At 35.4% G+C, this 16,903-nt stretch overlaps 1 protein-coding gene across 1 annotated transcript; it reads right to left on the bottom strand.

The window, feature by feature from the left end:
- Positions 1–1,031: 1,031 nt before the first annotated feature.
- Positions 1,032–3,008, bottom strand: LOC18036679 (L-type lectin-domain containing receptor kinase IX.1). Its single transcript, XM_006426169.1, has one exon. The coding sequence runs from the start codon at positions 3,006–3,008 to the stop codon at positions 1,032–1,034; it is 1,977 nt and encodes a 658-aa protein (XP_006426232.1).
- Positions 3,009–16,903: the final 13,895 nt, after the last annotated feature.

The following is a 16,903-nucleotide window of genomic DNA, read 5'->3' as shown; positions in this document are numbered from 1 at the left end:
TAATTGCAAGATTAACGCAATTTTTGAAGAATAATATCGGAATTAAGCACCCTAATGATAGCCATGACTCTCGCAATGAAGGAGAAACGACTGTAAGGCTTCCTCAAGTCAATCGGTATATATTTCGGACGTTAGACTCCTGTATAGGACAGTAGTTGTTGACCTTCCCCACCCCCCCCCCCCCCTTTGGGACCCCTTTCATATGCCCCGGAAATCAATCATTAAAAAAAACTGAAATGGTTATTTGAAAAAAAATTTCCATTCATTCCAATGTGTTTTGGGGGGAGAACTCACTGGATTAATGGGGTATGTCGTATTTTTTTTTTTTAATTTTAAAGAAAACTCATTTACACAAATTACTTTAAAACCATTTTAAATTTAAAAATAATTAATACCTTTCAACGCAGCTGGATTCTGGAATGTCATTTGATTGCTTTCATATATTCATTTGTCTTGACATCCAAGTTTGCCGGCTTGTTTATAATTATATCAATACAGTGAAAAAAAGAAAAAAGAAAAAAAGAAGAGTTAAATTGAAAGCGGAAAGGTTCTACCATGGAAGAAAATGAAAGATTAAACTATTAAAATAAAAAAGACAGCATGATTAGATTAACAACAATAATCAAATCCAAAAACACAAATACTTTCTAAACATCAAATCCACGTCTCTCTTCTTTTACAGGCAAGAGATCATACGATCATCTCTCTTTGACTCTTATACTGTTTCCAACTATGCAAATTCCAACAACTGACCCACGTCATTAATATTTAACTTACTTTATCAGGCTTAGGTTCAACATATTCATCTTTATTAATTGTATAGAAAAATCATATTACGCCACCAACAAAACACCATTACGACAGAAACGATAACACGGTAGCATATATATTATTATCATTTTATGTGCTACAATAATACTATAGTAGGAATAATACCTTATTTCTGTCTTGGTATTGCCTTGATAATGTTCAAATATCTGTACTCTTAATTATATCATAGAAAAACATTGCAGAAATGAACAGGCACAAGTTCAACGACCGACTTCAATGCTTGAATTTGTAATGAAAGGTTCGCCAGAGCTGACAGATGGTGTAGGCACATGATAACTTGGAACGGGCATTTTCGATGGAAGATTTGGCATTGCTGTTTCAAAACTAAGGACTTGAATAGCCTGCCTTATGGAAGGCCTGAAACTGCGGTCAGGGTGAGCAGACCATAATCCAACAATCAGCAAACATGTCATCTGTTGCTCATCAAATCCCGAATCCAGACTCTCATCAGCAGCTGAAAGTAGCTTTCCTTCTCCATAAAGACCCCAGACCCAAGCCACCAACCCCATTTCAGATTCTTTGTAACGATCAACCGCTTTTCTTCCAGTAGCAATTTCTAAGGCAACTACTCCAAAGCTGAACACATCTGACTCTTTACTAGCCCTGCCTGTGCTTATGTATTCAGGGGCCATGTAGCCTAAAGTTCCCGCCAGCCCTGTAGTCTTAGGACCAAGCTCATGGTCCATCAGCCTGGCTAATCCAAAGTCACCTAATTTGGCGTTAAAATTAGAATCTAACATTATGTTGCTCGATTTGATGTCCCGATGCAGAACACATTGCTCCCATTCTTCCTGAAGATAGAGCAAAGCCGTGGCCAAACCAAGAGAAATCCTGTACCTCACAGCCCAAGCAAGAGGACTCTTCTTGCCAAACAGGTGAGCATCAAGGCTACCGTTTGGCATGAACTCATACACAAGCAGGAATTCGCCTCTATCATGGCACCAGCCTAGGAGTTGCACCAGATAGCGATGCCTTAACTGGCTAATTGTCTTCACCTCTGTTACATACTCTTTTTTCCCTTGTTTAGATCCTCTTGAAACTTTTTTGACAGCAACAGCCATATCCAAATCAATTAGATAACCCTTGTAAACAGAACCAAACCCTCCTTCGCCCAACTTTTTATTCTCTGCAAAGTTGCTAGTTGCAGAGGCAAGATCTGTGTATGAAAATCTTCTTGGTCCTGCGCCTCTTTCAAGGTCGTCATTAATGGAAGTTAAGGTCTCTCTCTCTGCGGTAGACTTTCTTTCCTTCTTCTTACGCCTTCGCAAAATCAACAGTCCCGTTATCGCTGCAGCTATCAGAACCCCAATTGAAACTGTAACACCAACTATTATCCTGATCTTTTTTCCGTCCGTTCCATTTGTACTTTTAATATCCAAGCTTGAGCTGAACTCCCACGATTCAAGTATATGTCGCTCTCCAAACTGGCTTGTAGCAGCTGAGAAGCCAATTGTCACCCACTGTGGTAGAACTTTCGTCAAATCAATTATGTAAAACAAACTAGTATTCTCCCGAGGATCAGATGTCTGTCGGTAGGTCCAGGACACACTCAAATTCTTAGTAGTAGAATTGTATGCAATCCGCACATCAGCAGTGTCTTCACTGTGAAAGCTGGCGTTCCAGCGGGTGTGGACAGCTGAAGCAATTGAGTTATTGTTGATTCCCACGTGGTCTTGAACGCCAGAAGGGTCCCATTCACGGTTGAAGTAAGTGTCAAATTCCACATGGACTATATGATTTGAAGAAGAGAAAGAAGTTGTGGTATTAAACAGGCCTAAAAACCCACCAGCTGAGTTTGGAGGAATCTGAAATCCAGCAGGAGCTAAGAAAAATACAAGCCCGTGGCCGTAAGTGGGACGACTCTGGGTGTCTATTTGGAAGGAGAATTTGGTGCTGAAGTCAGTAAGCTCACCTGTGTCAGAATCCCAGAGCGGCACTCTGTCAGCATAAGTAGCCCAACCAACACGGCATACATATTGGTACCTGTTTATTAATTCAATGACTCCAACAGAAGGTACTGCGTCTCCCTGATAGATTATATCTTTTCCATTGGGGTCAAAACTAGACATCCGGAAGGAAACAGAATTGGCTGAGGGAACAAGAACAACAATGAAAATGAAGAGAGTTATGTTGATCATGGTAACAAATGGAGAGAGCATGAAGCGGAGGTTCAACATGTCCGGGAAACTCAACTGGCCTTTAAATAGGTAGGCACAATTAGTCTACGCATTGACTTCTTGATGTTCAAGTTTCAACTACCAGCTGTAATTTATATGTCCAGCAAGCTTCAATGAAGGGGAATCATATTCTCTGAAATATTAAAGAAAGACTTTCTTTGGAATTTTATTGCCAGCAAAGCTACGTCAGCATTGAAACAGACGATTATAGACAATTATTCAGAGAAAAACCTTGGAAAGTATAGATATGACCAAAAGGCATTTATGTTCATTTTTAAATTCTAATCGAATGCCGCGCCCAAAATTTAGACAAACAATGGCAGTCGCATGTTGCAGGTCTATTTGAATCAACTCCGACAGTCGGAGAAACATCAAATGAAGAAGAATGACCAGTCCTTGAAGCGTGTTATACCTGAAATAATGATGGGCTGAAATTGTTGGAAACAGAGTTGTCCTCTTAATGTTCTTTGATACTTGAAACAATGATGGCATATCTGGAGAAAATCGAAGTTTGAGGATCAATATTTTCTTATAATAATATGTTTAATTAGTTTATATTTACATATTTGAAAAAATTTCCAATCCGACGATATCATAAATCCACTTTTATAATCTTTTAAACTGATTTACAATACCGTAAAATTGCCCCGAATTTTAGTTCTGAATCTAAGAAACACTATATATATATATAGCTCGCTAGAGATATAACACGAAAAACATTCAGCGGCCCAGATGAAAATTAATAAAGGTCAAATACATGCCAATTTCACTAAGTATTTACTCCACATACGCTGATACATATTCAAATATCTGCTGAACAAGGCCAACTATAGGATTTTTTTTTTTTCGGTGGTAATTACTTTCTTTCCATTTCTGAGATAAAATATTATCACCATGGCATAAAGCAATTGAACATCTAGCTTGAGAGCAAATGAACACGTTTGAATGGTGAAAAAGAAGAAAATGAAGATAAAGCAGTCAATTGGTCAAATATATCGATTAACAATTTTAACATTGAAAATGTGAATATTATTGATTAATGCAAAACCTATTATTCACAAAACCATTATTAGCTCCCTAAAGTCGATGTTTTAGTATTGAGGATACTCCTTACGTTTCGATATTAGTTCCCATTACCGTAACTGCATGCCAGTTAAATTATTATAAAAAAGATAATGGGTTAGGTTGTTCTAATTTAAATTTTTGACTTAAATAGTCAATGAATAATTATTATTAAATAATATTTTGACTTTCAATATTTATCATTAAACTGCTTGAAATCAATGGTTCAAGAATTATGTTAAACTTTTAAGTAAAAAAAATAAGTCATATTTTCTCTCATTTTCTTCGCTTCTGTCCCCTTTTTTTTTTCTATATAAATAAAATATATGATTTTTTTTATATATTACAATCAAAAGTCCGCCGAGACTTGCCTTATATAATCCATCTAAAATTCGGTTTGAAAATCCAATATAAAATGGAGATATCTACTCTTAAATCAAGAGAAATATTACTTCCACAATCATATAAAAAAAAAACTTAAATTCTCTCTTATGAGGTGTCGGCCACAACACTAAAAATTGATTTACAAAAAAAACTATTTAATACAGTATGCTAATCCAATTATAAAAATTACAAAAGTATATAATGCATTCTAACAAAAACGATTTTATAAGTATAATTCTATTCTTTTTATTATTTACCTAAAACTAATAATTGCAAAATTAATAATCTATATATATATATAAAGTTGGGACTTGAGGAGGTGATGTGGCATCACTATTTCTCATCTTTGTATATTCTTTATTATCTAATAAATAGAGAAATTTTCTTTTAGATTTGGCTTTTCATCTTCTCATAATTAATTTGATTATTATTACACAATAACAATTATGTAAAGATTTTAATGAGACATATTCTTTATAATGAACATCCAAGGGGGAGTGTTATGAATTTATTAAAATAAATATAAATGTTCATAACATATATCTCTTAGTTTCCCCACTATCTCACATTAGCAACCTTTAGCTTTCATATAACTCCCACTATCTCACAAGGAATTATGATTCATAATTTTTCATTAATTTCATGGAGTGATTATGTAACTATAAAAGGAGAGCTCATCTTTTTATTTTGTACACACACAATTGGAATGAATAAAATCACTCTATAATATATTCTCTCATTTTATTTTTTATCTTGCGTTGCTTCGTTATTTGTATTGCTTGCTAATAGTTTTTTTTTTAAATTTTTTATAAGGCTGCCTCATCTTTAAAAAAAATTAATTCATATTTTTTATCAGTTTCATCAAGTGTAAAGTAAAAAAAAAAAGATAATACTAAATTCTTTTTTCAAAGTCGCGTGAAGCGCGGTTCTATTTTCTAGTTTTGTAATAAAACTAAGTCAAATATATCTTATTATAATTTTTTTAATGATTAAATGCAGCTCCCGAAGAAAAACAAAGGAAGCGTGTCGAACAAGCCATTTTAGAGAAAGATTTTTCTAACGCAATCGAGCAAATCGTGTGCAAATTGAAGTAATAATGTTTAGAAATTTAGGTAAGAACTTGACTTTGAAACTGGACCAGAATACTAATAAAATTATTCGTTGAACTACAACCTGTGAGCCCACCGCTTGGAAATGGAAATCGGGGTAATTAAAATGACCAACTTCAGAGTTCAGAGAGCATGTGAATTATTTTTTTTCAATTATGCCTTGTAAAACACTTCAAAAAGAAAAAAAAAAGAATAAATTGAGAACATGGGAGCCACAAGAAACAATTGCATCCCAAATAACAGAGTCGCCCGTGACATTTTTCTCAGAACTAATTTTACCTGAACCACTAACACGTACGTACTCTCTGTGCTTCTGTCTTTAACCTAACGTACGTCTAAGTTAAAAATGTTAAATTATGTTCGGCAAGTAATTCTACGCATTGGCCGTGGACCACAATAACAACAATATAGGTGGGCTGCATATATGACAATACATGAATATTTTCCATAAAATTTTAACTAATGGCGTTCTTGTTCATCGGCTGGATCAGGCATTATTCAAAGTCTATTAAATTATTAGGTTTAACGAACAGATAAGAATGAACATGGTTCCTGAGTTGTTTAATGACAGTGAGAAAACAACTTGTTTGGAAGACAAGAAATATTGAGAGAAAATGATAAGAATTTGAGAATTTGTTTTTATTTCTTTCAACAAGATTACAGAGGAAATGTACAGACTTTTCTTTATATACTCACGTAACTAATCAACTATGAGCTAAACTAATCTCACATGCTGATCATGCAGCAGCTTATTAACTAACTGTAACTAACAGTCACGAGTACAAGAAATTATATAACCACCAGGTGCTAGCTGGCATGCCAAATCATCAACTTGTAGCTGTGAGCTGCTGCTGTTGTAATTCTCTGCTTTGCTGACTATTTAGCTCACATGAGCTTCCTTGACATCCCCTCTCAAGCTCAAGGGTCTGTTGATCACATTGAGCTTGGAACGAAAATAGCTAAACTTTGGAAATGACAGAGGCTTAGTAAGAACATCTGCCACTTGCTATTCAGTGGGAATGTACCTCACTTCTAACTCCTTATTTAGAACCTTATCTCTAATGTAATGAACATCCAGCTCTATATGTTTAGACTTAGAGTGAAATACTGGATTTTTAGCTAGATCACCTGCACTATGATTATCACACCAGAGAACAGGAGTTGGCAACTTGATAATCTTCAGCTCAGAAAACAAGGATTGTAGCCAAGTAAGCTCTGAACTTGCTGCTGACAATGCTCGATATTCACTTTCAGTGCTGGACTTTGCTACAATAGCTTGCTTTTTCGAAGACCAGGAAACTAGATTATTACCAAGGAAAATGCAGTAAGCTCCAATGGATTTTCTGTCATCAATATCACACGCCCAATCAGCATCTGAATACCTTGTCAATCCAATTGTTTCCAAAGTCCCATCTTGCTGAATATAAAAACCATGTGTAATAGTTGCTTGTAAATATCTCAACACCTTTTTACAAGCTAACCAATGTTGGAGAGTTGGGGCACTTAGATACTGGTTGAGTTTATGTACTGAATAGGCAATGTCTGGTCTGGTTAAGATCAAGTATTGAAGTCCTCCAACTATACTTCTGTAGAGAGTTAGATTTTCAAACTCTGCACCCAATATGCCTTTAGCTGTTCTTTCTAATTTGTAGCATGTGCTGAAAGAAGTTTCTGTCTCTTTGCAGTTCTGCATTAATGCTTTAGCTAGCAAATCCTTGATATACTTAGTTTAGGAGAGATGTATTCCATGATCTGTGTAGCTGACTTCTATACCAAGGAAGTATGAAACCAGACCTAAGTCTTTTGAGGCAAATACTTTACTCAAGTTTGTGATGAAGGCCTTCAGCAAGATTGAATCTGGTCATGTGACTAAAATATCATCTACATAGATCAAAACAAGGATTATGCCTTTAATATCATGCCTAATAAACAATGAGGTATCAGCCTTAGAATTTGTAAAATTCCAATCTGTAAGACAGCCCTTAAGTTTATCATACCAGGCCCTTGGTGCATGTTTTAAACCATAAAGAGCTTTGTTTAGCTTGCAGATGTAGCCTCCCTCTGAAACAAAGCCCTCTGTCTGTTGCATGTACACATCTTCAGTGAGATCCCCATTAAGAAAGGCATTGTTGATGTCTATTTGTCTAACATTCCAGTCTTGCATGACTGCTAAGCTCATTATAACTCTGACAGTGGAAGACTTAACTACAGGACTGTAAGTTTCTGAATAGTCAACCCCAGCTGTCTGATGGAAACCCTTAGCAACCAACCGAGCTTTATACTTAGAGACTGAGCCATCGAGATTATACTTTGTTCGGAAAACCCACTTACAACCCACCAATTTATGAGCTTGATCCATTGGAACTAGACTCCAGGTTTTGTTTTGAATAAGTCCATCATGTTCCAGTTGCATTGCAGCTTGCCACTTAGGATCAACTAGAGCTTTATCAACACTAGAAGGCTCTAAGCTATTATGTGCTGTTAAGAATGCCTTAGGTTTGAAGACACCAGCTTTGGCTCTGGTAATCATAGGATGAGCAGAGGATAAAGATGGTCTGGAAGGTGATGTGTGTAAAAGAATCTGATGTGTTAGAGGAGATTATGGAGAATGGTGATGGATGATGGGTGAAGATGTAGTGTTTGGAGTTGTGATAGGAGATGTGGTGTGAATAATAGGTGATGATGTGGTATCAGTAGAAGAAACATGATGAGTAGAAGAGGAAGGTAACATGATATTGTGATTAGAACTAGAAGTATGAGAATCAGTGTCTGCTGCAGCAGCTTCAAAATGTTTTAGATTGCTATGAGGAACTGAAATATTGTAAAATTGTAGAGAGCTGTATTGAAAGTCAGAAACCTTAGGTGGTAAGGACTTCAAAAAATGTGAATCGGTAGAGTATGGAAAAGAAGTTTCATAAAAAAGAACATGGCTGGCTATATAAATTTTCCATGATGAATGAAGACACTTATAACCTTTGTGTAATGAACTGTATCCTAGGAAGACACACTTGGATGTATGGAAATCAAAATTGTGATGATTGTAATCTCTTAAGAATGGGAAACACGCACAACCAAAAGTTTTGAGAAAAAAGATAATCAAGTAGCAAATGAAAGAGACATTCATAGAGAGTTTTGATGGAAAGGACATGAGTTGGTAATCTGTTAATAATGTGAGTGGCTGTATGAAAAGAATCCCACCAGAATTTGATGGGTAATTTAGCTTGTGCAAGTAAAATTAAACCCAACTCAGTGATGTGCCTATGCTTTCTTTCTACAAGGCCATTTTGATTGTGTATATAAGGGCATGAATGTCTAAATTGGATTCCTGTTTCATGAAGAAAATGAACAAAGGATCTGTATTCCCCACCCCAATCTGACTGAAGACATTTAATAGGCTTATCCAATTGTTTTTCCACCTGAGCTTTAAAGATTTTAAACACTTGAAATGTATCAGCTTTGGTTTTGAAAGGGAAAATCCAAGTGAACCTTGTGAAGTCATCCACAAAACTAACATAGTATTTGTACCCTTGGATAAAAGGTGTAGGAGAGGGTCCCCATAAATCAGTATGTAGAAGTTCCAAAGGATTTTTGGTTTTGGTTTCAGTGATAGGAAAATGAAGTTTATGTATTTTTCCCATCTTACAAGCATCACAAGAATCAATTGTTTTATTACCACTCATATTCTTTAAAGAAGAACAAGAATTGATTACATGACTAAGCACCTTAGTATTAGGATGACCTAGTCTCTGATGCAAAACCATAGTATTCAACATACAACTTGGAGTTTGATAACATAGTGCTTCTGTATGCAAACAGCAAGCAGTTTTATTTGGAAATTTTGAAACAACAATTGAAAACATTGAAATTGGCTGATTTGAAACAGCTGACTCGACATGAGTAAGAAGACCTTGGTTTGACTGTAAAGTAGAGGACTTGGTTGAGGAAACACACAGTAATCTACACATAACTGAATTCTTCACCTTGTCCTTCACAAAACAGAAACTATTAGTAAATTCAACCACAATATTATTATCTTTGGTTAATTGGGAAATACTTATCAGGTTTTTGGTTATTTTTGGAACAAGTAGAATGTTGTTTAGCTTAAGATCAGAATAATTCAGGGCATCAAGCATTCTTAGAACAACAGAACCTATATGTGTTATGCACAAACCAACACCATTTCCAACAATAAGTTTAGAATTACCTGCAAAAGGTTCAGCTCCATTCACATTATTCATGTCATTTGTGAGGTGATGTGTGGCTCCGCTATCCAGATACCAATTGTTGTCAACTGGAGCATCCATGTTAGCTAGATAAGCTGCCTTTGGTCCTCTATTTGGTGGTGGTCTGTAAGCACTTGAAGTAATAAACTCTTCAAGTTTCCAGCAAATATTTGCAGTGTGTCCAGGCCTGAGGCAAATTTGACAGGTAGGCTTTGATGCATTCCATTGTGGCTTAGGATTCATGGATGGTTTGCCACTGTTAAAGTTACTTGGTCCATTGTTGTTATTCCAATTACCTCCTCCTCTCTGATTACTGGATTGATATCCTTTGAACTGCTTGTTAAAACCAGTACCAGCAAACTCAGTACCAAAGTTTCCTTTGTAGTGACCATTGTTGCTAAAGCCTGAGTTATAGTTATTTCCAGAACCAGAATTGTAGCCATAACCACCAAAACCTTTTCCATTGAACATGTTTCCTTTCTTAGGTCCTCTGTTTTGAGCAAAATTTGCTTCAAAGTTATTTTTCATATCTGTACTAGCTAGTATATAAGACTGTTGTTCAATCCTAGCTTCTTGAGTTAAAAGCATTGCATAAGCTTCATTTAGATCCATTTTTCCAGTTCCTACTTGACCAGTTATATAGGTAGCTACTGAATTATAATCTGGTCATAAACCAGATAACACATGCAAAATTAAGTCATCATTACTCAATGCACTACCTGCTGCAGCCATATTATCAGATATGTTTTTCATTTTAATGAAGTAATCTGTGATTTTCATATCATCATTTCTAGTAGAATTCATCATATATCTCAGATGTAACAGTCTTGATTTGGATTGAGAACCAAATTGTACCTCAACAGCTTTCCAAACCTCACATGATGTCTCCAGATTGAAGACCAGACTGATGATTCCTTCACTCATTGAAGAGAGTAACCATCCAAGCAGCACTTAATCATGAGATCTCAATGATATAAAGTCTGGATTCTCCACAGATCTAACTGTTGTGCAAATTTTAATGTACTCGCAAGCGCACGAATCTATTATAGTATAGATCAATGGTGACGAGTGTCGATCCCACGAGGAGGTGGATTTTAATTGTGTAGAATTAATTTTGTGAATAGGTGATTGGATTTGTGGTGGAAATGATTTGGAATATGCTACACCTTAAATTAAAATGGCGAGAATAAATTCTAAAATTAGTATTGAAATGGCGAGAAAAAATTGAAGAGAATTCTATTGAAATGACGTACTTGGGTATCTGGATCCGTATCAACATGCATCATGGGCTAAATATTCCTTATTAATACCAATTAAATCATGAGGGGGGAATCCACACCTCATGAACCACGCTCTAATCAATATGGTGCTAAGGGCTTATCGTGCCAAATAATAATAACCTTGTACTAGAGGGCCGGTGAAACCAAGGCGGTACTAGACAAGATTAGTATTATTTGTCGACGAAAAGTCAAAACATCCACAAAAACTAGAGGGGAAGAGAAAATAAATTTACCAAATAAAGCCCATGACACATGTTGAGACTTCACCTTCAACCCAAGCTTGAAAGAAAATTAGCCACTCATAATTGAACTAGGGGCAAAATGGAAATTTATTAAAATACGAAGAAAATACAAGATGGAGAGGGAATAACAGAAAACAGAGTCCAAAAATGGATTCAGAGATATCAAATTAGGGGGGAGAGGCCTCCTTTTTATAGATACATGGAGTAAATCATGGCCATCGGATTAAAAACAGTTTGGACGCTCAGGATTGCGCCACGTCATCAGTCAACAGTCCACGGTTTGACCACGCGGATGAACAGTAACACGGTTTGACCCGACTTTGAACAGTAACGCGGTTTGGTTGAAAATAATCCTGTGTGATGCATGCACCGTACACGAGATTTTTCGTCCACTGATATGCTGCCACGTCACCATCAACAGTACATAAGAATTTAGTCCAACAGGATCGTGACACCTCATCAGTCAATGCCACATCATCGGTCAATGCCACGTCATCATCCGTCTATGTGAACAGTGTCGTGAACAGTAACGTAGACAATATCGTACACGTGAATAGTACCGTACATGTGAATAGTGCCATTTTTCCTTTTATGCTCCTCCTAAGGTTTTTGACCGTCCTGAGTTCAAAAGTGATGTCCGTTTTGCCGTCTGATTTCTCCTTTATTGTGAAATGACTATAATGCCCCTAAAATACATAAAATACTTAATTAAAATAAAACACATGTAATTAAATCACAAGAAGGTTAAATACATAAAAGTAAGGGTTGTTAGTAAGACTTGAAATGTAAAATGACGGTTTTCTCCTTTATAAATATGCATTTTCTAACACTCAACACACCCCCCAACCAGCTTATTGCTAGTCCCTAGCAAATAAAGCGAAAACAAAATTCAAATTCAAAATGATTTTTTTTTTTTTTAGAAACACTCGTGTTTATTCAATCAGATTAATGATAGCAATCAAATAAAAGTATAAGCATTATCTCCAGTCTAAAGCAACATCACACCCACATCAACCATCCACATGAATTAGCCCAGTAGACTTTGTTATAGCTACTTTCAAGAATGACATGTCAACCCCAAAATCTCACTGGAAGTAGTGACACTCTCACAAATAAATTAAACCCAATAAAAATAGTCACTCCAATGAATGGTAATTGAGAGAGAAAATAATAAAGAAGTGATATCACATGCTCTCACCAAGATGAAATAAATATGCCCTCAGTTTAGAAATAATACGATCTCAAGTCAAATAAAATGTTAGTCAACCCACTTTATTTATCTTTTTTTTTTTAATTATGCATCACTACATCTTTTTAGCCCATATAACTAGCTTCTACTTCAGACTATAGTTCCCTAAAATCAAGAAGGACTTTTATTAGGACGTAACGTAGGCTAGGGACATGATTAACAAAGAAATGAAATAAAGAAAACAAAGTGTATGTTTGAGAAAAATGCAGAGAATTTTTATTTTTTTTTGGAAGTTGCAAGGTGGATTTCACCTATTATTGTTATTTTTATTCTTTTGAAACAAAAACTTTTGTTTTTGTTTTTTGTTGTTTTTTTTTTTTTGGCATAACTTCACTGAACAACATAATTATTTACATTTTCTCAAACATACATAGGTGATGGAACTTATAAGACATCGGGTAATACTCCAAATCGGAGTGGGTCAAGATGATAAGTTGACAAAGAAAATGTTTTTTTTTTTTTAAAAGGCTCAAAAGGGTTAACTATGGATATTTAATAAAAGGGATGGCTAGAAAGGCTCAAACGGATCAAAGATGGCCTTTCCATCGTCTTTTAGGGCTCTAAATAATCATCCATATCTATTAGTCAGATGGGCCTCCCAATGTAGCAACACACTTTTTTTTTTCTTTTTTTTTATTTAACCATTTTTTTTAAGGGTTAACTCAAAAGAAATCTAGAGATCGTATATAAAATAATAAACTGCTAAGCTGTATAGAGAATGGGCAAAATGGTTACTCTCCAAGAAAAATGATAGGCTCAAAAACTCACTTGGTATTTATTATGACATGTTCATTCCTTCAAGCAACTCATATTTGTCTCCAACATCAACATGTAGAGTAGCAAACATAATGTAACATCACTTAAGACCAAAGATAATACAAATACTAAAATTTGAAATTAATCATGTCATCCAATGTTAAAATAAATCACACAATTTTATTTTTTTTTATTTTTCAAACAACATTCTACCCCCCCAATCTATTCTAAGCATGAAAGGAAAATATGCATGCAGAAATGTGAAAATGATGCATAAAAACTAACTAGAAAAGTTACACGTAAAATGATAGAGTTCTAATTAGAAAAGTTACACGTAAAAGTTACACGTAAAACTAATTAGAAAAGTTACACGTTTTGTTTTTCTCCTTACCATCGCTGGTTTCCAAGGTTGAATTAAAACTCCAAGAAATAATCTTATGCAATTCAACCACCTCGCCCGTAGACGCAGAGAAACCAACCCCAACTGTTTCTGGCAGAATCTCTCTCAAATCAACTACATGCCAAAGGCTAGAGTTCCCTCTATAGACTGGCTTATGAGCATAGGTAAGAAACACACTTAAATTTTGGGTAGTAGAATTGTAGCTTACCCAAGCATTTGCTGTTGCTGCGGTCTTGATGCTACTTTTCCACAGGACGGTTTTCTCTGAGGCAATGGAATTAACATTGATGCCTACATGATCAGTGCTTGGATCCCATCTGTTTTTATTACTGTCAAACTCTACCGCAACAATTTGATTCCTGGAATCATTATTCAATGCGGTTTCAGGACTGAATAAGGCAAGATAACCATCACTTGAGTTGTCAGGAATTTTGGAGTTAAATGGCGCAAGGAAGAACGAAATTCCTTCACCATATTCAGCTGGATTAGGGGCACTCATGACAAAGGAGAAGTGGGTGGTGAAGTCCGTGAGACTTCGTGTTTTGGCATCCCAAATGGGCACAGGTTGATTATACGTGGCGCGGCCAACACTGCTGGTGAGGTTGTCGTCAACTTGATTCTTAGTAAGCTGAAGAGCCTCATCGGATGCAAATGAATCTCCCTCGAATGTTATGGTTGGAACATTTGGTTGGAAATTCGGAAAATTAAAGGAGACTGAACTTCCATGGGGGACTAGCAACAGGAAGAAAATGAAGTTCAGAAAGAAAATAAAATGATTTTGTTGATAGGAAAAGGCCATGGTAACCCAAATGCATGGAGAAGGAGAATGAATGTAAAAATTGGGTGGAAAGGCCTTCGATTAGTTCAACTATATTCTTCTCCCAAAGGAAGGCTTGGTATTATTAATTAATTAACTTTGTCAAATTAATTAATACGCTCATTTCTTGAACGGTTCTTTATAGTTTATAGTTTTATGATTTTGTCAAATTAATTAATACGCTCATTTCTTGAACGGTTCTTTATAGTTTATAGTTTTATGATTTTATTAAATTAAAATGTACTATGTGAGTCATATATATTACCTCCATGTATGGTTAAAGAAATTGTAGAATATATTGAAAGTACTATGTGAGTCATATAACAAGCAAATGGTATTATGCCATATGTTTATTTATTTTGAAAAACTAAGGTAATTTAATTAATAAATTCAATTATACATGTCACACATATAATAATTAATTGTATTGTATCAAATGTAACACAAACTTTCTCCTCTACTTTGACAGCCAATCTATACCACGGCGTTTCACTCCCATGTAATAATAAACTACATTCCGCTACCGTCCATGGTGCCAAAATGAAATAAACCACTGGCTTCCAAATTCATGACATTCTAAAGTTTTATCCATTGGATTATCCCAAAGTTTGATCAACTACAAAGCTTATCGTAACCGTCGACAGGTGGTCGGGATTATTGAAGCAACAGTTTACAAATCTAGAAATAAATTTAGCCGTGCATCTAATTCATACTTCAGAAGCGAAGTTCTAGGTAAGGTCGGCATGATCGATGCTGAAAGGTAAAAGATATATACAATTGATTTAGTGATTTTGCACCTATTTCTGGTGCCTATTATTTTTAATTCGGAGTTGACAATATCTACGCGTAAAGCTACGGCACAAAAAAACAGTTTGATACGACAAAGAGGTGAAGCTCCAAGACAATTAGTAAAACAATGTGTGATGTGATTATTCGTACCTAACATCGAAACCAATGCCGGTTGCCGTCTTGTTCAGAATGTATTTTACTTATATATAGGCCAAGACATTGGTTGATTTATTTTATGAAATGTGTCACAGTTACATCGTCGTAGCCGGGCAAAAAAGAACAGAAAGATAAAAAAAAAAGATTACGTATTGGTACTTGGTAGCTCTATAAAATGAGTTTTAGGGCTTGGTCAAATTAATTCCCTAGAGGCTTGCCCTTACTCGTAATGAAGTGGACATCGGAACTTTTGAGCCGGCCTCTTGCTGTCATAACATGCCACATCCACATGGCACATGGATCTTTCCTATGAAAAATGTTAAAATATCAGGCGTATTTAAGGCGGTGTTAAGTAATTTATTAATGTCTTCACTCTTCAATCTTCAATCACTATGACATTGATTTTCACCGAACTAATTCTTTGTGACGTGTTTGGATGTGTCAACTGTCAAACAACAATTGACGAGGGAATTATGGTCGAGGTAGTATTTGGGCTTCATTTGGGCTGGGTCTAAGCTCTACCAAAGAGAATATCGCTGCCCCAAAATTTATGACGCCGTTTGATATTCTCTTAAAACGCCATTTTTTGCATTTCCAATTCGTCTGAACTTACTTTGAAGGACGGTAATTCTAGATAAATTTCTCCTTATCAAACAGAGATGGCGCCCAAAGATCTTTTTATATCATTTGAATGATTGAATCCTTTTGTTATTTGTACAAAGAAAATTAAAGACAGGACATTTGAAATAGTGTAACTATACATCTTATCACTGGAGTTTTTCTTTATGCACACACGTACACTTGAATCTTTCTTTACACAAACTTGAGTCTTTTTTTTTTTTTGGGTACACACACACACTTGAGTCTTTCTTCACACACACATATATATCAGAGCGTGGGTAAAATGTAAATCAAAATTTTAACCTCCATCTCTATTAAGATTTAAACTTGAATAATTAGAAACGATTTAAAAATTAATCCTGGGAAATCCTTGTGGAAATTAAAAAAAGCATATTTTAATCTCTCCCTTTGGTGTTGGCAACATCTTCTGTAAGGAGTGTCTCAAAAAAATTAAAAATGCTAATTTTCACCCGAAGAGAACTCGATAAATGTAACACAAAATTTGTGACATTAGACCCGCTCCGTTACACTTTTCCTATTAAAAACAAAATGTCTTCTTTCATCATTCAATATTGCTGCTGTTCATTGTATCAAAAGCACTTCCATATAGCGCCTGGACACCTCCATGTAATACAAACTACAAAGTAAATTCAGTGATTTTCAACCAACTTCACAAGCAAGTTAGCTTCGTTAATTTCAAGATTAACGCAAATTTTTGAAGAATAATATCGGAATTAAGCACCCTAATGATAGCCATGACTCTCGCAATGAAGGAGAAACGACTGTAAGGCTTCCTCAAGTCAATCG

This window comes from Citrus clementina, unplaced genomic scaffold (assembly GCF_000493195.1).
Source record: "Citrus clementina cultivar Clemenules unplaced genomic scaffold, Citrus_clementina_v1.0 scaffold_7, whole genome shotgun sequence".
In the NCBI taxonomy this organism is placed as follows: Eukaryota; Viridiplantae; Streptophyta; class Magnoliopsida; order Sapindales; family Rutaceae; genus Citrus; species Citrus x clementina.
Note: the sequence above shows the minus strand (reverse complement) of the source record. Positions and strands in the feature narration are given on the sequence as shown.

Bases quoted from the DNA above. Each gene is read 5' to 3' on its own strand.
- LOC18036679 (XM_006426169.1), bottom strand. From the start codon at position 3,008: ATGTTGAACCTCCGCTTCATGCTCTCTCCATTTGTTACCATGATCAAC.